General features: G+C 45.7%; 1 protein-coding gene across 1 annotated transcript in view; it reads right to left on the reverse strand.

Moving 5' to 3' along the window:
* The window catches only part of DDX1 (DEAD-box helicase 1), a 33810-nt gene extending 32958 nt beyond the window's left edge, over window positions 1-852 (reverse strand). Inside the window, exon 1 of the mRNA XM_065891691.1 lies at window positions 768-852. Coding sequence (XP_065747763.1) covers window positions 768-783 — 16 coding nt within the window. The 5' untranslated portion in view covers window positions 784-852. The remainder of the gene's footprint in view (window positions 1-767) is intronic.
* Window positions 853-22656: the final 21804 nt, after the last annotated feature.

Here is a 22656-nt window from a genome sequence, read left to right on the forward strand (position 1 = left end):
AAACTTGTAAAACTGTGGATGTATAAAGGAAGGATGATAAAGGAAAAGAGAAAAACAACTGTCGGGTTAGGTACGCCACCTAAAATTCCTGTTTGAAATAAAGGAGGGCATCAGCAGCAAATAAACAACGATTTTCAAAATCTGTGATGAGCTGGTGTGTACGCAGACGAAAATGCTTTCCCTTTAGCTTAGATATTCAACGTTACTGTTGATATAATAGAGCTTAACCACAAATAAATATCAGGTTTGTGCCTGGAACTTTTAGTTTTGGAAGGGCCTGAAAAAAACTAGATGCAGGATGGTCATTTCCAACGGACCCCTCCCCGCGCCCTGCTGCTTCTCGGCCAGGCCAAGCCCCTATCGGGCGCGGACAGAAAAGGGTTCCTGAGCACCACTGCCACGTCAAAGAGCAAGAGGCCGGGGCTCCGAGAGCGGCCGCAGCAACGCCGCCGCATCGTTCTCGCAGCCCCGGGTGTCCCGGCAGGGAGGCCGTAAGGAGAGAAAGAAGAGAGCGAGCACGGGGAGGCCCGGCCCGGCCAGCACCTGGAGGGAAAGGCTCTCCCTGCAACACCGATCGGGCACCGATCGGGCCTCTCGCACCGCCACTGATCCGCCCGCAGTGCTGGGACCGAGGGGACAGCTTTGGACAGCTCCCTCCTGTCCCGCGCGGCACCTGTGCGCCCCTGCCCCAAAGGCTCCCCTCCAGCCGGCCCAGGGCCGAGGCGTGCATCGGGCCGCCCGCTCTAGCCCCAGCTCCGCAGACGCACCGGAGAAAGCCGCCATCTTCGCCCAGTCCTCCGCTACTCAGCTCGCGCTCCCTCCCTCCGAAAGGACACGCGGCGCGGTAGCGGCCGGCGTTTCCGGCCCCCTCCCCCGGCCCGAGTGTGCTGCTTTCCAAGTCCCGGCAAGGACCCAGCTCCAAAAGAACTGTTCCGACCAAAGAAAAGACCCGCCGCGGACTCCTCGGCGCGAACCCAGTTCAGCTGCCCCTTGCTTTTCCTAAGTAGGCAGGACACGTCATCATTAGACGTACTCAGAGTTACCTTTTATGTAGAGCACGCTATGTGTCATCAGGAGCACTTTTGCACATGCAAGGAAGCAGACGTTACCTGATGAGGGTCACACAATGGCCCAGGATGAGCTGACAGCAAAACTGTGCCATCTCTCCTGCCTCACTCAGACCCCGCAGCCTCTCAAAGATAAGCAAGGCTTTGTGCTGTGTGAATGACCTGGAGAGAACGTACCGAATTCATCGCCCAGAAAACCAGCGCTAGTGAGCACCTGGCACCCAACAGTCATTTACTAAATACTTTTGACTGATTTCGGTCTCCCAACCTCCCTTCCCCGGTGTTTGATGGATTATTGATAATTTCACATTTATTTGACGTCCTTACCGTTTGACTCTTCTCTTTGCAGAGAGCTAGGAAAAGTAAACGAATGTTTAATCCTGCCAACAACTCTGTCAGCTTGTATTAGCATCTTTAGATGAAGATACTAAGTTTCAGGAAAATTAAGTAACTTATCTAAAGCCATATAGCTACTGAATGGCAGCGTGGTATCTGAGCCACATCCACCTAACTTCAGGGTCCATGCTGTACCTAATGTGTAGCCTGCCCCAGAATGACATGAGAAAAGTCAAACCCTCAGGCGAGATGTTTTAGACGGACTTAGAACTACAACTTTTGGAGCCATACTCCCTGCGTTTGAATTCTAGCCCTGCCATTTGCTAGCTGTGTAACCTTGAACAAGCCTGGCCTTCAGTTTACTCATTTGTGAAATAACCATGAATAATAGTACCTATCTTGAAGGATTGGTATGAGGCTTGAATAAAATAGGTAAAGCACCTGCAACAGTGCACAGCACGTGGTAACAATATATGTGTTAGCTCTATTATTATACTATTACATGTAATAGGATTCACCTAAAGTTCCAACAAGGACGGTCAGGCCTGCCTGCAGCTTCGCACCTCCAGGGGGCACCATTCACATTATAGTCTATATTCTCATTATATTTTGTATAAATTTATATGTGATACCCCCTGAGAGTTAGGCAATGTAGCAGTTCTGAATAGATGCCACGTACGCCATATTTTTCCTCTCTCAAGGGACAAAGCGTTTTCCAGGGGACTCTTGATCTCAGGAGTTTGGGAAGCAAAAGGCATGCTATGAGAAACTGTGACTAGAAGGCCCCAAGGCAGCAGGGCAGGAAAAGAGCCAGAGGGAAGAGAAGCCAGCTGTAGGAGCAGACCACTCTTGCAACAACTGTGGGGAAACCCAGGGCTGACTGGACCTGTGGAGAGTGGACTTGAAGCTCTCTTCAAAGGGAACATGCCCAGGACTTCCCTGGTGGTCCAGCGGTTAAGACTCTACACTTCCAATGCAGGGGGCGCAGGTTCAATCCCTAGTCGGGATCCCACATACCACGCAGCCAAAAAAAAAAGGGGGGGGGGAATGTGCCCAAGAAAGCTGCCCAGAGAAGCTAAATGATGCAGCAGACAGACCCCCAAAGGACCCTGTTTTGTTCATACCTTTTAACCAGAGGACAGACATCACCTGCTTCATGGAAGTTGCATTTGGAGGATACCAGCAGAAGAATCTCGAAGAAACCAACAAAAAGTACCCCTGATCTAAAAACAAATCGACCTTGGGCATTATTGAGCCAGAGAGCACCAGATTCAGATCACAAAGGCACCAGCCAAATAAAGGTGGGTCTCCTCCGTGTCCAGATTTTACCACTCCCCAAGGGTCAGAAACAACAGCTAATGGTAGAGGGGAGAGCAGAAAAGAGATGGACTGCATCCTTCACCACATTGCTAAACTGGGGAGGGAGGAAGCTGCTGTCATTTTGGTTAAAGTTGTGAGTTATGATCATGACACTGGACCCAATAGTTTAATTACAGAAATGAGACTATAATTGTGATGAAAATAGCCCGGCAACATTTCGTTACCTGGGAGTGACCAGAAAAACTCTGGAAGAGGCTGGAGACTCCATCTAGGTCAGAGGAAGAAATAGTCTCTAGAGAGGGTTTCAAGGTAACAGATAATGTTTTCTGCTCATTCCCTATCAAGTTTAGCTTATTTAGTAAATATAATACGAGAGAGATATAATAATACCTTCAATAATGTGAATTGGGATATAATGTGATTGGCTCCCCTCTTTGGCAGGTAGGACAAGGCCAAGCAAAGAAGTGGCAGGCAACCCCTTCATCCAACCAAGAGATAAATGATGGGAGTCCCCAGTCCAGTATCCTGCTGGTCCACTCTGCCCAAAACAGGCTGATTAAATGGGCACATACTATCCAGGGAGACAGTCCTGTAATCCTTGCCTGGCTCCAGAAACCCACCTACATAAATCATTAGGTAGGAAGACAACCACCACTAGGTGGCGCCAAACTGCAGTTGATCCCGGTAAAGGTTGAAAGGGACGTAAAACTCCCAGCTGGCACTTTTCCCTGGACATTTACTTCTATAACCTCACAATAACCCAGCATCTTATGGGGTTGGGTAATTGGACCTTTTGGACCCATAGCCAATCACATATGGTGGAATTTTGCTGTATTATCCATACACCCAGAGAGATTGTGTTATGTGTTGAATTTTCAAGTAAGCTGTACTTACTAGGCCACTGCAGACCAGATGGATTTGCAGCTACAAAGTCAGGCCTATGAAATAGGTCCTTGAGATACCCAGGCCCTTGAGAGTATAGAGAGGATTTCCTTAAAGAAAAAAAAAAAAAAAAAAAGGAAAGATCTGACTGGAAGATACCCTTTGTGCTCTGGAATATAGGCATGGTACCTGGAAAGGCAGTGATGAGCCTTGAAGATGAAACCTTCATGCTAAGGCTGTTGAAGCAGGAAATAGGAGGAGATTGGATCCTTGATGATGGTGGTGAGCTACCAGCCCAGCTCTGTCTGCCTCAAGAGCTCTTGTGGCTGGAGAATGCATTACGTAGTTGAGCCACTGTTAATTCTCTCTGGCTCACCGCCGAACACATACCCAACAGGTACAGAAAAGAAAGGAGATGAGACATTCATCAGTATAGATTTTGTGTAATGAATCACTCCGAAAATTTTTTCAAATGTTCTAGAATAGAGCAATAAGAAACCTATCGTGGCTCCAAGATGGAGGCGACCTTGGCTTGAGTCATGAAGGCACCTTCAAAAACAACCCTTGAGGAATGGCGGTCCAGTGGTTAGGATGCCATGCTTCCACTGCAGGGGGCACAGATTCGATCCCTGGGCAGGGAACTAAGATCCCACATGCCAAGTGGTATGGCCAAAAAAAAAAAAATCACTTGAATTAAAAAACTAAAACAGCCCTTGAATATATGGTCATTTCCTCACAACCAAAAATGAAGATGAAATGTGCCGTATGTAATGGAGGAAGTGAGCCTGAACCCAACCTAGGGAATATAATTCAAATCAGGTTGTTTACTTTGTCCTTTCATTGGCACCCAGCCACACTCCCCAGTCCCTATCCCGGCTCCTTCTGGGCCCTCCGTTCCTAGCTCCTAAGGATCCAGCCACCACCAAGAGGGAAGCAGCAAGAGAGAGTTGTTTTAATGTAAAAGAAGTCAATTAGAAAATGCAATATCTTCATTACATAGCTCCCCACAAATCCTTCCTCACAATACATAATACAAACCCACTCATCATGCCACACAGATAACTGCAACTTATCCCTCCTCAAAGGCTCCCCAGGAAGTCTGCCCTCAGATCTATGTCTTAGGAGAACAGAGAACTTGGCCTCACCTGCTCTGGATCTTGAATCCTGCTGTGAGCAGATGTGGCCAACCTTCCATCAGGACACCCTCTCCACTTTGATACAGCTCTTGGTGGGTAAGACTCCTGGTTCCATCTTCCTCAGGACGGCACACACCAGACCCTCCAAGTCTAGCCTCCTGCTTCCTGCCAGCATGTACCCTTGGGGTCATTTTACCCTCCAGCATGTCAAACTATATAGAATTCCTTGGGGATTCCCTGGCAGATGAGTGGTTAGGATTCCGTGCTTCCACTTCAGGGGGCACGTGTTCGATCCCTGGTTGGGGTGCTGTGTAGCACGGCCAAAAAAAAAGAATATTAGAATTCCTTGCATACGGCAGGTTGCCTCTCACCACTGTGTATTTCCAATGCTGTTTCCTCTCCCCAGAATAGCCTTCCCCTGTTACTTTCACTTATCTATTGCTGAGTAATACCCCCAAATGAATACAACGACCGATTTATTGGTCATGATTCTGTGAGCCTGGAATTGGGGCTCTCTCCACATGGCCAACCTGGACCTTCTCACAGCACGATTAATCCCAAGGAAGACAGACTTCCTACATGGTAGCTGGGTTTCAAGAGGATAGGGCCCCAAAATAGAAAGCCGAGGCTGCACATCTCAAGTCAGCTGTGGAAGTAGCCCAGTGTCGCTTCTGCCAGATTTTACTGGTCAGTACAAGTCACATGATCAGCACAGCCCAGATTCATGAGGAGCGGAAACAGGCTCTACCTCCTGATGCAAGGAATGGCAAAGAGTGTGCTGCCATCTGTAGTATACCACGCCTCTCTTCTTGGCAGATTCCTAATTATTATTCCGATTCAGCTAAGCTAGCAACTTGCAGCAAATCCTGCTCTTTGCCAATCCCTGGCTAACAGATACTGCTAGTTTGCCCCGATGTTTATTTCTCTTTTTCCTTAAATTTCTGACTTTAAGCCAGATGTATGGCTTCCCAGAATAAAGACTCCACTTCCTAACCCCCCTGGTAGCGGGGCCGTATGCCTGTGTTCTGGCCAGTGGCATATAAAGAGAAGTGCCCTTAATGGAGTTGGTGCATCCTTCTTGCTCTTGCTGGAACAGGGATGCAATGGCTGGGGTTTGAGCAGCCATATTGGACCATGAGAAGAAAGCCGTGTACTGAGGATGGCAGAACAGTACGAGAGAAGTAGCTTGAGTCCCTAGCACCAAGAGACACCATACCAGCCAGAATTGTGACTCTAGATTTCTTACATGAGAGAGAAGTAAACATCTATCTTCTTTGTTTTGGGTTTTCTCTCCCAAATGACCAAACCTAATCCTAATTTATATACCCCCCATTAGTTATCTATTGCTATAGAACAGTGACCCCAAAATGTAGTGACTTAAAACAGTGAACATTTATTATCGCTCACACTTCTGTGGAGCAGGAATGCAGGAGCAGCTTGGCTGGGCATGTCCACTCAGAGCCATTCTTGCTGTTGTAGTCAAGCCGCTAGCCAGGTTTGCAATCATCTGAAGTCTAGGGGCAGGGGCGGGGTGGGGGCGGGGAAAGATCAGCTTGTAAAAGTCACTGGCTCTTATGACTGCGTGGCAATTAGCAGGAGGCCTCTGTCCTCCACTTGGACCTCTTCCAGGGCAGTTTGAATGTTCTCATGAGATGGTTGCTGGCGCCCCCTACACCACCCCCCTTTGCCACCGAAACCAGCGATCCTAGTAAACAAAGCAGAGCGGGTGATATCTCTTACAGCCTAGCCATCAAAGTCACACTGCCACTTCTGCCATATCTCATTGGTCACAGAGTCCTGTTCACAGGCATGAGACACACACAGAGGCATTTAGGGACCAGCTTAGAGGCTGCCTTCCACACCCCCCTGCTTCCCTAACAAACCTCTTATTTGTTCAAGTAGCAGGTGGCAATCCCTCAACACCAGGAAAAAGCCTGTTCATCCTCTGGGGTAAATCATGTTCCTTCCGGACCTGCCATTGTTGTCCTTAAGTTTGTTGGCTTAGCCTACCCTGTTTTTCACACTTTACCTGACTCAGAAAGCAGTCTGGAGACAGCGAAGGCTCATGTTTAAACATCCTCTTTTTTCCCTCTGAATCTCCTACAGCTTCTGAGCTGGGCAACAATCATTGAATTTTATGCTTTTGTCAAAATAAGCTGTCAGAAATGGGTCCAGATCTATTAGAATGCAACACCATTCTCGCTGCCCCAGTGTTCACCTTATGGTACAGGGACCAGAGAGAGCCCAGCAAATGGACATAAATCCAGAGATCTATAATTCTCTATCCCCTGAAGAAGTGACCATAAAGTCCATCACTCCAGATATATGGGAAGCAGAAAACAAAGGACAACTCGGATGAGTTTCAGAGGGGCTGTAACACAGAAAAAGAGATCTTACTAACTGCGTCGTCTCGTTATAAGCAAGCCAGGCAGGGACATGATTTATGGCTGGGTGCTGAGTGGACCGCAGGCATGAACACCACTCCGACGCCCCTGCCCGCCAGCTTCTGTGCTGATCAGCTCCTGCCACTGACGCCAATGGCTCATGGGGAAATGGCTCCACACTTAGAGTCTGAGCAGGAGAACACGGCCTGGAGGTTGTCGTTGTTGGAGAACAGACTCTGCACCAGACAGATGTCCTGAATCCAGCTGCCCAGAATCTGCCAGGACCCCTGAGTTCCATTACTTGCAAAAGAGACATATTTTGCACCTGCACCCAGGGTGCAGGCTTACTCTCCACGGGTCCTTGTTTCACTGTACTTCCTTCCTATCTGTGAAACTGATCACTTGTTAACAAGGTCTGTGATTTTTTTTTCTTTACTTTTTTTTTTTTTTTTTTTTTGTGGTACGCGGGCCTCTCACTGTTGTGGCCTCTCCCGTTGCAGGGCACAGGCTCCGGACGTGCAGGCTCAGCGGCCATGGCTCACGGGCCCAGCCGCTCCGTGGCATGTGGGATCTTCCCGGACCGGGGCACGAACCCTTGTCCCCTGCATCGGCAGGCGGACTCTCAACCACTGCGCCACCAGGGAAGCCCTTTTCTTTACTTTTTTTGGCCACACCACGCGGCTTATCAGATTTTAGTTCCCAGACCAGGGATCAAACCTGGGTTCTCTGCAGTGAGAATGATGAGTTCTAACCACTGGACCACCAGGGAAATCCCCAAGGTCTGTGAATTTTATCTGAAGCAGACTGCAACAAGACCACTTGCTATATTTAAAGAAGGAGGGGGTTGATAAAAAGGGTGGTCAAGAATTCTTCAAAGGTTTCCCTGGTGGCGCAGTGGTTGAGAGTCTGCCTGCCAATGCAGGGGACATGGGTTCATGCCCCGGTCCGGGAAGATCCCACATGCCGCGGAGCAGCTGGGCCCGTGAGCCATGGCCGCTGAGCCTGTGCGTCCGGAGCCTGTGCTCCGCAACGGGAGGGGCCACGGCAGTGAGAGGCCCGTGTACAGCAAAAAAAAAAAAAAAGAATTCTTCAAAATGATTTATTCATATTGACAGACTCAGGGAGAAGATAAATCCATCTTCCTGTGGAATTCAATGTTCCACAGGGCCAAACGGAAGATTTTGGTCTGGAGCTCTGGTTTTGTATTTCTGTTTGTTTGTTCTTAATAGCTGAAACAATCAGTCATTATCATAAGCCTGACATATTTTTTTCAGTTGCCTTCATAATAGAATTATGAAGTTCAAATAACAATTATGCAATTGCCAGGGAAAATCCAAAGATCTTTTTTCCAAGACAAATATAGGTTTTACATATATGTTACTCCGGTGGGCAAAGTCCATGTTGATGGGTAAGAGACATTCCGGGCAAAGTCCATTCTCCAAATCCTCACAGTAATGACAGCTTTGCTGTTCATACTCCAGGTACATCAGGCATATAGCTAAATGATTGATAGATTATAGATAGATAGGACAGCATCCAGAGTGTATTGAAAATAGCTCATATTTGAGAGAGATTATATAACAGGCTATTTAATTGCTCTGAGGCATGTGCTTTGAGTTCCTTTTGTTGCAGCTCTGTATCCTTTTGTGAAGTCATAACAGAAAAAAGAGGGCCATCAGAAAAATTATTTGCTCCAATTTTTTGTATTTTACAAAACTACATTTGAAAAGAATATCCTCTTCGATTTTCAGGTTCTCTTAATACAAAGACCTATAGGAAAATTTTCAATTTGAGTTTATTTAGCCGAGGTTGAAATGAAAACATGCACAGAACTTATGCGACACATTTGCTCTCCCCAATCCCTTCTACATGCTCAGAACCCTTAGAAAGAAATTTACAGTCTGGGTAGAAAGCAGTTTCCTTTAGGGAATCAATACCATCCATTTTCCCTCAATCTTTGTATGGTCTCTGTTATATTATGATCCCAAATTGCCATGTTTTGTGTTATAGTCACTCATATAGATCTTCCTTAATCCTTTCAGGTATAGCTCATAAGCAACATGAAAGCAAACACAAGTGATCTCCTAATCCCCTAATGTAGCACCTAGTACAAAGAGGGATTCTGTAAACATTTACTGAATAAATTAATCAAAGATATCAACATAAAAAAAAAGAATTCTTCAAAATGCCTGGAGAAAATAATCCTGAATATGGTGGAAATGTATTCTGCCTGGTCATATAGTTTCCCCTGATGTTACAATAGCAAGACTGGGAACTCGTAAAGGCTGCTTCAAGTGTCTCTCTGAACAGTGATGTTCCAGTTACTATGACTGCATAAAAAATTACCTCAAAATGTAGTGGCATAAAAGCTTCATTTATTATGCTCGTAGATTCTGGGAGTGAGGACCCTGCACAGGGCACAGCAGGAAGGGCTTATCTCTGTTCCTCAGTAACTAGCACCTCAGCTGAAAGACTTGAAGGCTAGAGGTTAGAATCATTTGAAGGTTCCTTCACTCACGTGGCGCACTGATGCTCATGACACAGAAACCCTAGCTGGGGCTGTTGGCCAGCTGTGGCCTCTCCGTGTGGCCTGGGCTTTCTCACAGCATGGTGGTTGTATTCCAAAAGCAGCATCCCAAGGACCCTGTGGTCTTTAATGACCAAGCTTCAGAGGTCAAGCAGTGTCACTTCCTCCTCTTTCTACTAACTGAGGCAGTTACAAAGGTCAGCTAGGTTAAAGGGGACCATAGATTCCACCGTTTAAAGGGGGAATGTCCACATTTCATTGTAAGAAAAGCATGTGGGGCAGGGGATAAATTGGCGTGGCCATGTATTAGGCACAGTTCTCCAGAGGAACAAAACCAATAGGATGTGTACGTGTAGAGAAAGAGATTTATTTTAAGAAATTGGCTCATGCCATTATGGAGGTTGACAAGGTCAGAATCTACAGGGTGGGCTGTCGGACTGGAGAACCAGGAGTTGCTGATAATGCAGTTCAAGTCCAAAGGCTGTCTGATGGCAGCCTCCTCTTGCTTGTTGGAGGCCAGCCTTTTGTTCTATCAAGGCCTTCAAATGATTGGATGAGGCCCAACTTTACCCAGACAAGTTAACACATAAAATTAACCATCACAAGTCCACCCCTTGTCAACTTGGCATCTCCTTAAACCACCCTTAATCTCAAAATAAAGATAATAACGAGGTCATACTTCTGCCTAACATGACACAGCTATCCTGTGTACAACTGAGAACTCACTAACCCTTTCTCCAGGGGAGGAGGCAACACCCTTGCATGCTGTTTACTATTGTTGATACCTTGTAACTTGAATACCATGATGCAAGATTATCAATACTTAAATATTATGACATAAAATAAATACATCTTATGTTGCACGATAAAGGGATTTTAAAAAGGGCAGGAAATGAAGCTAACTGTCGTGTGTGTGTAAACATATCCATATATGTATGGCTATGAATCACACGTTCATAACAAAATACATTCCATATCCCCTTGCCCTTGGGCCTCATGCCTTCATTACCACAATATCCCACTGATTAGAGACCAACCCTATTCCACGTGGAGGGAAATACACAAGGCATGAATGCAAGGAGGCTGGGATCATTGGAGGACAATTTGGGGGATGGGCTTCCACACCTGGAAATAACAAATATGTCTCCATTTTTCAGATGTCAAGTTCAGGTCATAAAATGGATAGCAATAAGGCAAAAGTGTTCAGACCAGGGAGGATTGTGTATGTCAGATTAAGAAGATTGGTTTAATCTGGTAGATGTGTGGCTTTCAACCTCAGCGTGCCCTCACCTGGAGGACTTGTTAAAATGCAGACGTGAGGCCCCCTCCCCAGAGTTTCTGATTCAGTAGGTCTGGGGTTAAACCTGCCATTTGCTTTGCTCACAAGTTTCCAGGCGATGTTGCTGCCACTGATCGGGGGACTGCAGTCTGAGAACTTCTGTTGTGGGTAAAGCAGATTTTAAGCAAGACAGTGATGGGACCAGATTTTTATTTTAAGTAACTCTTTCTAGTGACTTTGTGAAGCATAGATTTGTGTAGGCCCCATAACAGGCTTTCAGCCATACACGTAAGATATAACTGAAACTTGAACTAGGACAAAGAATGTCCAGCTGGAAATGACAGGTAAGAGAACAATCATTAAATGTCCCTGTCTGATGGTTCTTTGGATTTGATGGGGGTGGGGGAGGAGGGAAGAGTGGAACTGGAGTAGATGAGAGAGGAAAAAAGGCCTTAGTACAGCTCTCAAGTTTCTAGTATGGATAACTGGGTGACGGCATTAGCAACAATTGAAGAAGAAATGGCTTTATGTTTTAATCCTAATTGTAAAAGAAACCCGGGTGGTTACAGGCTGAGGGTGTGTAGCCAGTAAAGAGGGGAATGTGGAAAGATGGGGATACCCCCGAATTAAGCCCAGCTTCAGAGAAAGAATTACGATGGATAAAGGAAATGGTTTTGATCAGGAGAAAGAGAGAAACCTCATCTCTTTGCCATGGGTATTAGTCCCACAGACCTGGCAGTCTGCAGTGACAGTGGTGTCCAGATGTGTACCTTGATTAATCTCACCATCCAACATCCAGTCCTAGACAAACAGAGACTTGCCCATGGGTCAGAGTTCAAGGATGATCAAGCCCACGGGCCTGGCTTCCATTACTTCTTATCTGCAGTAAAGTTTGAGGATCCCGGGTTTAAACGATAATATGCTTGCTATAAAGTTTCCTCCAATCAAGTGGTGATCTGGGCATAGCACATATGCTCTGTCGACTGCAAAAAAAAAAAAAAAAAAGCAGAACCAGAAAGTTGAGTATTATGTTTTATTTGGCAGACTTGCTGAGGACTTAAGCCCAGGAGACAGCCTCTCAGATAGCTCTGAGGGATGGCTCTGAAGAGATAAGGGAGAATCCAGGATATAGAGGAGTTTTTGCAACAAAACCCAGGTAGTCAGAACATCAAAAATTACTGTTAATTAAGAAAAAACAAATGTCTCAAGTTAATGAATTTAGTGCTTTTCTGTATATGGGAAGATGCAAGAGCCTGGGCTCACTGAAATCATTCCTTTGATATGTACCTTAACTATCTAGGACCAGTGTCCTGTTTTTTCCATCCTGAATCTTCTCGGGGTGCACGGTCAGAGGCAGCTGCAGTGGCCGATGGCTTGATGGCCACAACATCCTTTGTTTACTGATACTTCAGGTGACATTCTTTGTCTATAGTTGTCTGTTTCAGCCTCTTTATGTTGAGGCATAAACATGATATTAACATCCAAAGAAAAAAAATGTCAAGAGAAGATGACTCATGTTTTGAACACAGAGTCCCAGGATTGCAGCCTCAGATGGCTTTCAGGAGGCTGGGCTGCTGCCGGAGGGAGATGTGGAGCTCCTGTGCTCCTCCACGTGGCCCCTCTGTCGCTTGCTGTCTTCTCTGGGGCTTCTCCTCTGGGCCTGTCTCTCTAGTAGGGTGGCCTGGCCTGGCCTTCATGGCGGCTCAGGAATCCAAGAGGGAGGAGAGGGAAGCTGCTAGACCTTCTTAAAGTCTGGACTCAGATGCAAGAGGAAACACTCACAGGCTCAGCACAGATTCAGAGGGAGAGGACTTTGCCTTATCAAAACTCATGACTGGGGCTTCCCTGGTGGCGCAGTGGTTGAGAGTCCGCCTGCCGATGCAGGGGACACGGGTTCGTGCCCCGGTCCGGGAAAATCCCACATGCCGTGGAGCGGCTGGGCCCGTGAGCCATGGCCGCTGAGCCTGCGCTTCTGGAGCCTGCGCTCCGCAAGGGGAGAGGCCACAACAGTGAGAGGCCCGCGTACCACACACAAAAAACAAAAAAACTTACGGTTAATTCCTCATCAGCTTCATTGAATCCTTGTTCTCTAGGTTAATATTTCCATTGTAGGTTTCCTTTGCAGGCAACTCAAGGATAAACTGAAGGACTTGACCATAATTTCGCTACAACCGTAGTAAAAGAGAAAAAGAAAAAATCATAGCTCATGAGCAGTTTATTTATTGAGAGAAATTTTCCTTGAGCCTGTGTTATTTGCTGGAGAAAAGAAATGATTTCTGAAAGTTACAGTCTCTCTTTTAAGCAAGGGTTAATCAGTAACAGCTACAACATAACCATGAATAATTCATGCAGTCAACAAACATGTATTCAGAGCCTTCCTTCAAGCTGTGTTTACAGCTGGATTTAAAAGCCATTGTCCCTGTCCACAAAGAATTACAGCATCTTGCTATTAGAGTTGACTTTTGAATTTTTGAATTATCGGTGTTATTTGAGACTCCCTAGGTGTCCACAGTCTGTGGACATGAACGGTAGTCATCATAGGAACATGAAATGCTGTAATTTCACTAGTTTTGTTCCTGGTTGGTGACACGGGACCCTTCGTCATTTGTAAGATCCCCTGCCAAATACTTCCAGGGAGACCCAGAGGCATCTTAAGCACGTGGGCAAATGAGTCCATTCCTTTTGGATACTGCCAGTCACTTCCCCCTAGAGCCATTGTTGATCTGCTGTCTGTGGTCTGTGTGCCTGTGAGCTGCGTAGTTGTTTTTGGCACAGCTGGGAAGAATGCCTTCCCCTTTGTGTTTCCCTCTGTGAGGTTCAGAGTGTTTTTTTTGTTTTTGTTTTCGTTTTTGCAGTACGTGGGCCTCTCACTGTTGCGGCCTCTCCCGTTGCGGAGCACAGGCTCCGGACGCACAGGCTCAGAGGCCATGGCTTACGGGCCCAGCCGCTCCGCGGCATGTGGGATCCTCCCGGACTGGGGCACAAACCCATGTCCCCTGCATCGGCAAGCGGACTCTCAACCACTGCGCCACCAGGGAGGCCCCAGAGTGTTTTATTTCAGGCAAGCGAACAAACACCAAGAGTGCTTGCTAAAATATAAAAACACCAAGAGTGCTTGCTATACACCAAGAGTGCTTGCTAAAATATAAAAACAAATACTTAACTTTTAAAATGAATGGATGAGTTTGCCAGAAAGTAAAGGAAACCCAGAGTCCTGGCAATAGGCAGGAGAATACCTGGAAGAAGCAAGCAGTGAAGTCGCCGGTGCTTTAGGGACGCATTAGAGATGGAGCTCTGATTTCAGGGCTGACATAGAGGTGGGTGGGATGGGATAGGGGGCAGGGATTAAAGCCTTGGGCCTGTGAAAGGAGGGAAGTTGGATCACTGATCCCCTTGCATAAAGGTAGGACCCATGAAGAGCTACGCAATTAAAAATACATCTCATAAAACACAGTCCTACAGCAGATAAACTTGTCCGCCCAGCCTGGAATATGAGTGGATATAAAGGTCTCTTTTGAGAATTTGTGACCACAGCCTGACCCTCTTGTAAGTCCGGGGGCTAAATTCACGTTATTTTTAATATCTGAAATATAGATTCTTAAACTGGACCCAAGTCTTGCAGGTGCCTTTGCAAAAGTGAAGGCAAGTCTTCTCGGGGGAAGGTACCCTCTAACCCAGGCCTCAAAAAATGCTCACACATTGTATTCCAAAGCACATGAGTGAACAATCTCTCTCTCTCTCTCTCTCTCTCTCTCTCTCTCTCTCCCTCTCTCTCTCTGTCTCTGTCTCTGTCTCTGTCTCTGTCTCTCTCTCTCACACACACACACACACACACACTACATAAGGAAATAAGCCACCATGAGCAAGAGTCAGCTGGAAAAGAAAATCCTTAAAGGCTTCAGGTGTTAGAATTATCAGGTAGAGGGCCTCCCTGGTGGCGCAGTGGTTGAGAGTCCGCCTGCCAATGCAGGGGACACGGGTTCGTGCCCCGGTCCGGGAAGATCCCACATGCCGCGGAGCGGCTGGGCCCGTGAGCCATGGCCTCTGAGCCTGTGCGTCCCGAGCCTGTGCTCCGCAACGGGAGAGGCCACAACAGTGAGAGGCCCGTGTCCTGCAAAAAAAAAAAATGAGGTAGAAAATATGAATTATGTTTGATGTATTTCTAAAAGTAGGAATTGAAACATAAGAAATAATCAACTAACAAAATGACCGGCATACTTGAATTTTAAAAAGAACTTCTAGAAATAAGATATGTAATTGGTTATGAAAACCTGGGTGGAAAGATTAAATATAGACTAAACAGAGAAGTGAACTAGTGAACTGAGAGAGATGAAGAAATGATACTGAATACACAACACAGACACCCACAAAAATGTAAAGTGCAACACACGTCTAAAGAGAATGACGTCCAGGCAATATTTGAAGAGGTAATGACTGATTAAAGGAGCAGGGAAGAAATTATATTCCAAACTTCTGAAATTACTCTTTATGAGACAAGGCGAGGTTGGAAGAGAGTATCGTGTGTGTGTGTGAAGTGCGTTTGGGTGTATATATGAGTGTGTGGTTTTGTGTTAGCTCAATGATCATTGTACCATCTTATTCCAATGGGAGAATTTTCTCTTTATCCTCATTTATGTTTGCTTATTTACTCTGTCCTTTCCTGTCTCAAAGGGATAGTTTTCTTTATTTTTAAAATTCTATTCTATGGTTTGGAAGCTATGTGTTATGTTTCTTTCTTTCAAAGAAAATATATTATTAACAGTATATTTTTCTATCAAAATTGGCAGTTATTTAGAATCTCCGTCCCGCTCCCAAATCAGAAAGGACTTTATCACACTATTTATTGGACTCTCTCACATATCCCTTGATCGTGCTATCGAAAATTATAGATTTACATTTTTTCCCAAAATTTTATTATGAAAGTTTTCACATATAGCAAAGTTGAAAGAATTTTACAGTGGACACTCATGTACCCACCACTGAGATTCTATCATTCGTATTTTTCCACACTTGTTTTATGACGTCTCTTTCCATTTATTCATCCGATCTATCCATCAATTCATCTTACTTTTTGATGCTTCCAAGCACATTACAGATCATTTACCTTTGTTTTTAAACCAGACAAAAGAGCTATTCTTAGTATTAAGTCAATGGTTGAATAATTTACCTTTTTTTTACTAATTGTTTTGCTCACTTCTTACACTTGCTGCTCAGTTTTGCATTTGTCACTGCGTATGCCTCTGGTAAGGCTATTCCCCAGTTTGTTGTTCCATATGATTTGTGAGTGAGGAAAGTGGGGGAAAGGGGCCTGTGTGAACTGGGCAGTGAATTAGAGTAAATGAACTTTAAGCAAGGGGCTGGTGGTTTCTTCTTAGCTAATACCATGCTTGAACTTTACAACGTCTATTTGCCTGCCAAGAGATATTATGGCAGTCTTAGAATATTTACAGAAGGATTGACTGGGATTCTTCAGGCTTTCTGGAGGAAATAGAATGTCTTGGGTTGCTCTGTTAAGTATTTTATTATTACGATGAAAATTCATTCTCTTCGTAAAGAGCTACCATTCAATACATAGTTTCCCATTCAATCAAGTACAGATGTATGACATCTATAACAGACGGCATTCAAATGTCCAAATTCAATTTTGCTATGCAATTTCAAATTTAAATGGAAGCACTTCATACGATGAACTAATCTCAGAGGTCTCTAATAGGCAGAAGTGCAAAGGGTTAAATGCAGAATCATTAGTGGCTTCTGGCTTCATGGGCTTTTTAGCTGATGGGAGCTAACCTGCTAAGCTCCAACTGAATCTATCGCTTAATGATAGCTCTACTTGGAAGAATTAAGAGGATAAAAATGATTCTTTTATGTGAGATGTTGATAAGTAATTTTTGTCTGGTTCTAAGGTAGAAATGTCTATGGCCATCAGCAATGTGGAGGAGAATTATATTTTAGTTCAGTTGAGGCATACTCAATACGCTGTGAGGATAGGAAGAAATGCGGAAGTTTTCTGTTTTTTTTTTTTCCTTACCCTCATCAGAGGCTTATACAAACATCAGTTACTGCTCTTTAAAAGGGATATATCACAATACCTTCTCTATTAATAATTTGAACGTTAGACAAAACAGCGTTTTGATTCTGGATCCACTATTACCTGTGTGTAACCTTGTTTGGGTGACAATGGCTCAGAGCCTGAGTTTCCTCATTTGTACGGATATTAACCCTTTCCATGCAGTGAAAAGGTATAACAAAGTACCTGGCACAGTGCTTGGAGCCATTATTGTAGCTATTATTATTATTATGCCTATTTCGGAATTGTCTCAATTTTTATTTCAGTCTTATTTCCTTAAGTAGCTCACAGAGTTACCATTTGTTTTGGTTATTTGGAAAACATAATTTTTCCTTTTAGAATGACTTATTCGTGATTTAAAATATCTTTAAACCAGACTGGGACCTTCAGCTAAATTAAGAAGTTGGTTAGATGACCACGGTAATACACGGCAACCAAACTCTTATCTGTGACATATTTAATCCCCCCCACCGCTGACAGAACAGGTTGGTAGTACTCCCATCCCACACGTTGGAACTTCTGGTCATCCAAGACAGTTCATTTCCACTTTGCACCATCTAAATGCTCCCTGTGATGTGCTGTGGTGTGAAGGAAGGAGTGCCTGACCAAGACCTGGAGAACTGTGTTTGAATTTTGGGTCTCTTGTGACCTTGAAGTTCTCTGAGTTTTCGTTCCCTTACCTGTGAAATGGGGATCTGAATCTCACCCCAGAGCTTCTGTTTATTCACATCAGCAGTGGCTGTGAGGATGAAAGGGCTCTGTAAGCCATGAATACTCTCAGTGTATTAATTAATAATACTGTCAATGTATTATTAACTAATGACTCAACTCGGAAGCAACATTGCAGACAGCCATACATTACAGATTCTAAATTAGGTAAATCTGCCAAATCCACCGGTAGAAGTGTCAAGAGAGACGTGGTTTCCAGGCATTGCAACTCAACTCGAGTTAGCTTAAGGTGACTGCCCGCTTGCTTACCTGGGAGGATGCAAGCATGCAGACGCCACTTGTCTCAGGCACGTTAATAGCCAATGAAGTCTCCCGCCCTCTGGTTTTCCTCTGCGTGTTGGTTTCATTCTCTTACCATGCAGACAGTCTTTCCCTCCATTGTGAGTACGATGGCTGTTGACAGCTCCCAATCTGTGTTCTTCAAACTTTGTGATCCAAAAAGGAAAGGTGCTTTTTTCCTCCACTTAAATCTTTAAAATAAATAAATAAATAAATTTCAGGGAAGAATTCTCTGCCCAATGCTTGAAGTCAGGGGCATGGGGCCCTTTGAGTGGGTAGAACATGGATCAAGGAGACAGAGTTTGGGGACTGGCTGCCCCACGAGAATATCCCGACTGAGTGAAGGAAGAGGCAGTTGGAGCAGTTCTACAAAAGCAAAAGGCCCGGGCAGACACAGCGACAGCTGTCACTATGGGTACGAGGGAGGAAGAAGAGGGTGATGATGAAGAGTCTTGCTGTCCTTATGAACTGCCCAAGGTCTCTTCATTAAATCAGCCACTCTCCTGTTTACGGTCAGTGTGACCATCATCTTGGTTTGTCCGGGACAGTCCTATTTCATGCCTGTTTTCCTGGCATAATTATTAAAATCATCCCTTTTCATTTTCAAAAGTGTCTCAGGGAATTCCCTGGCTGTCCACTTCCATTGCAGGGGGGACGGGTTTGATCCCTGATCAGGGAACAGATCCTGCATGTCGCGCAGCACGGCCAAAAAAAACCAAAAAATAGAGAGTGAGAAGTTCAAAAGTGTCTCAGTTTGGACAACTAATTAGTGACTGTAAATAAGACTCATTAGCTATTTGGCTTCAGTCACCCAACCCGTCTTAAATCATTACTCCTTTGACTCAGGTGAACTTTGATTTATGCTTTGATCACCCCTCTGCCTTTTCTTTCCAACCCCAGTGCCTGATGGTCTCCAATTGGAGCACTTCTCAGGACATACATATTCTTCTTCTTTTTTTTTTTTTTGCGGTACGCGGGCCTCTCACTGCTGTGGCCTCTCCCATTGCAGAGCACAGGCTCTGGACGCGCAGGCTCAGCGGCCATGGCTCACGCGCCCAGCCGCTCCGCAGCATGTGGGATCCTCCCGGACCGGGGCACGAACCCGCGTCCCCTGCATCGGCAGGCGGACTCTCAACCACTGCGCCACCAGGGAAGCCCAGGACATACATATTCTTACCACCTTCTTCCGTATTACTGGTCACCTCACATTCTTCTCCTCCCAGGAATATTCTGGATTTTAAATGGTGGTGACGAAGACTTTATAATCTGTCTATCTGCTCCAAGCACCTCCAGTAGCAGAATCTTCCTTCCAGGAATTGCTCCAAGTTAAATGTCCAGTCACTTTCCAAATAGTCCTGTTTCTGCCTGTGCTTTTGTTTCCTCAGAATACAAGTCCCTCCTCAGAGGTCAGCCAGGCATGCCTTTATGTTTCCTGTTCTGGTGTGCAAACTATGATAAATGGGGTAAGGGTGAGGATGGATAAAGCAAAGAACACAGTGTGATGATGGTGAAAGAAAAAAGAAATTCTTGGTGATGCACTTGTGGTGGTCTCCCATGAATACAATCTAAGAAGGGAGCATCCTTTGTCAGCTTGGCCTGTTACCTCCCGGCTATGGTTGTGTCGATCAGGTGGCCAAAAAGACGAGGTGCACAGAAACGGGAGGGGGCAGTGTGGAGGCCCCGTATGTTCCAGGGTCCACCCCCGACACTGTATTCCCTCTGAGTGAATGGTGTTCCTACCCCTTCACCTTCTGCAGCACGTGATGTAAGAAGTGCTCCCTGAGGCTCTGCAACGTGCCAGCCCGAGTTGGGTGGGGAGAGGAGATGTCTGGTGTTTGCATTTGAAGATTTGATAAAAAGACACAGCTGCTGAGAAGAGAAGTAGTTGGGGGAGACAACGTGTAAAAAAGGTTCTGGGGGGAGTTTTTCATTTATTCAACAAATAATATATATTTGGCCTCTGCTCTGTGCCAGGCACTGTTACCAACTCTGGGGATTTGGCAGGGATGTATATAGCATCTGTGAGATAAAAGGAAAAATATATATAGTGGTCTCTGCCCCTGGTTCCTGGCACAGAGCTCCTAAAACCCTTGTAATTTCTTTTCTTTTTTTTTTTTTTTTTTTTGTGGTACGCGGGCCTCTCACTGTTGTGGCCTCTCCCGCTGCGGAGCGCAGGCTCCGGATGCACAGGCTCAGCGGCCGTGGCTTAACGGGCCCAGCCACTCCACGGCATGTGGGATCTTCTCGGACCGGGGCACGAACCTGTGTCCCCTGCGTCGGCAGGCGGACTCTCAACCACTGCGCCACCAGGGAAGCCCCCCTTGTAATTTCTTAAGTGTTAAGGATACTAGGAGCATCTCTTGTTCTAATGAGCTGACTCTGACTGGGCTCCTGGATGGTGGCTGGTCACCAGAAAGACCAAGCAATGATTAGAAGCTTTGAATTTTTAGTTCCCCCACCCATCTTTCAGAGAGGGGAGAGGACTGGAAATGGAATTGATAATTGATCACACATTCATGAGGAATCTTCCATACAAATCCCACCGGTAGGGGCTTCTGAGAGCTCCAGACCGGTGAATTTGTCCACACTGGGAGGGTGATGCACCCCACCTCCACGGGGACAGGAGCTCCTGTTCTCAGGACCCTCCCGGACCTCACCCTCTGTATCTCGTCATCTGGCTGTTCATCTGTATCCTTTATCATATCCTTCAGCAAGAAATGTGTTTCCTGGAGTTTTGTGAGCTGCTCTATCTAGCAAGTTAATTGAACCCGAGGAGGGGGCCCTTTGGAATCTCCAGTCTATAGCCAGTTGGTCAGAAGCACGGGTGATAACCTGAGTTTTCTGATTGGCATCTGAAGTGTGTATGTCTGTGAGATGGGGTTAGTCTTTTGGGACTGAGCCCTTAACTTGTAGGATTGATACGATCTCCAGTTAGATAGTGCCAGAACTGAGCTGAATTCTTGGACACCAGCAGTTGTCCAAGAACTTGTTGGTGTGGGGAAAACCTCCACACACTTGGTGACCAGAAGTGTCAGAAGTGAAGAGCTTTGTGTACGAAGTGAAGGAGACTCCCAGGGAAGAAATACATTGTAGGGAAGATTCGGATTTTCCCTTACACAGGTGGGAAGCTGACTTTCTTCCATTTTAGCATCTATATGTATACAGTAGAGCACTCTGTTCTAGCAGAGCAGAGTGAAAGTGAAAGGGGACAGACAATAAACAAATGTAATAAAATATAAATTATATAGCATTTTGGGTAATGACAAGTGTTATGAAAAGAATGTAGAGTGGGTAAGGGAGATCTGGAGGGCTGGAGTTCAGGGAAGGTGGTTACAAATTTAAAATGAGCGGTCAGGGTAGACTTCAGAGAGAAGACGACATTTGAGCAAAAACTTGGAGATGAGGGAGAGAGGCAAATATCTGGTAGAAGAGGGCTGTTCCCTCTTCCAAGAAGAGGGAACAGCCCTTGCCAAGTGCTTGAAGAGGATGTGTGTCTGGTGTGTTCAGAAGCAGCAAGGCCAGCGTGGCTGAAGGTGGCCGTGGAACGGGAGATGAAGTGAGAGAGGAAGTGGGAGCAGGCAGGGGATGCAGGCTTGCTTTGAGGTCATTTAACTTTGGGAGACACAGGACGCCTAGGCTTCCCAGAGGAGGGTTTTAATTGCATCTCTGCCTGATGCATCTTGATGGCTATTACACAATACAACTCCTGCAAGATATCTTCAGTATTTGTGTTTCTTTTGAATGTGACACAGTGCTAATTCCCTGGACACTGTGTATTCATTCAGGTTGCAATAGGCTCTGCTTACAGGGCAGGGCTTTCCACAGAGAGGCACCTGTTGAATGAAGGAATGAATCAATGAATGAACAAATGAGACTAGACCTCCAGGTAGGTCTTCAACCTATTATTTCCACTTTATTGCCCCACACTCTTTCTGGACTTGGGTTCTAGTCAGCTGCCTGCACTTTCAACTAGATATTTCTGCCTCTGTCTTTGCTCACCCCATTTCCCCCAACTTGAAAGGCTCTCACTCACCCCATTTCCCCCTACTTGAAAGGCTCTCACCAAACCCTCTCCACTTGATTCTAATTCTATCTGTTGTTAAAGACCCAGGATACGCTCCACTTCCTCCAGGAAGCCCCTCTAGACCCTCCGGCCTTCGTTGCCTTTTCTGAACTCCTATAGCATCATTCTTCTGATACCTTTTTTTTTTTTTAATTTAAATTTTTTTACTTTTTTTGGCTCTGCCGTGCAGCTTGCGGGGATCTTAGTTCCCCAACCAGGGATTGAACCGCAGGCCCACAGCAGTGAAAGCGCCGACCCCTAACCACTGGACCACCCAGGGAATTCCCCTGATACCTTTCATTAGTTCAGCCTGTTGCACTGGATAACTTTTTGGTGTTTATTTAAAAACCGCTGTTTGCCCTCTTTCTATCTGTAGGCAACGAATACATAAATGCTAGATCTCAGGGATATGATCTATCACTTTTGTTTTATAGAAGCTGACTGGATAGGAGAGGTTCAGACTTGGCTGACCTCACGCAATTAATACACAGGGAGTGACCCGGGACCAGGACCTAAGTAGTCGCCCAGACAATTAATAGGCATTGTCCCACCTATTCACACAAGGGTTAACCCAGCATTTCCTG

The sequence above is a fragment of the Phocoena phocoena genome, chromosome 14, assembly GCF_963924675.1.
Source record: "Phocoena phocoena chromosome 14, mPhoPho1.1, whole genome shotgun sequence".
Lineage (NCBI taxonomy): Eukaryota > Metazoa > Chordata > Mammalia > Artiodactyla > Phocoenidae > Phocoena > Phocoena phocoena.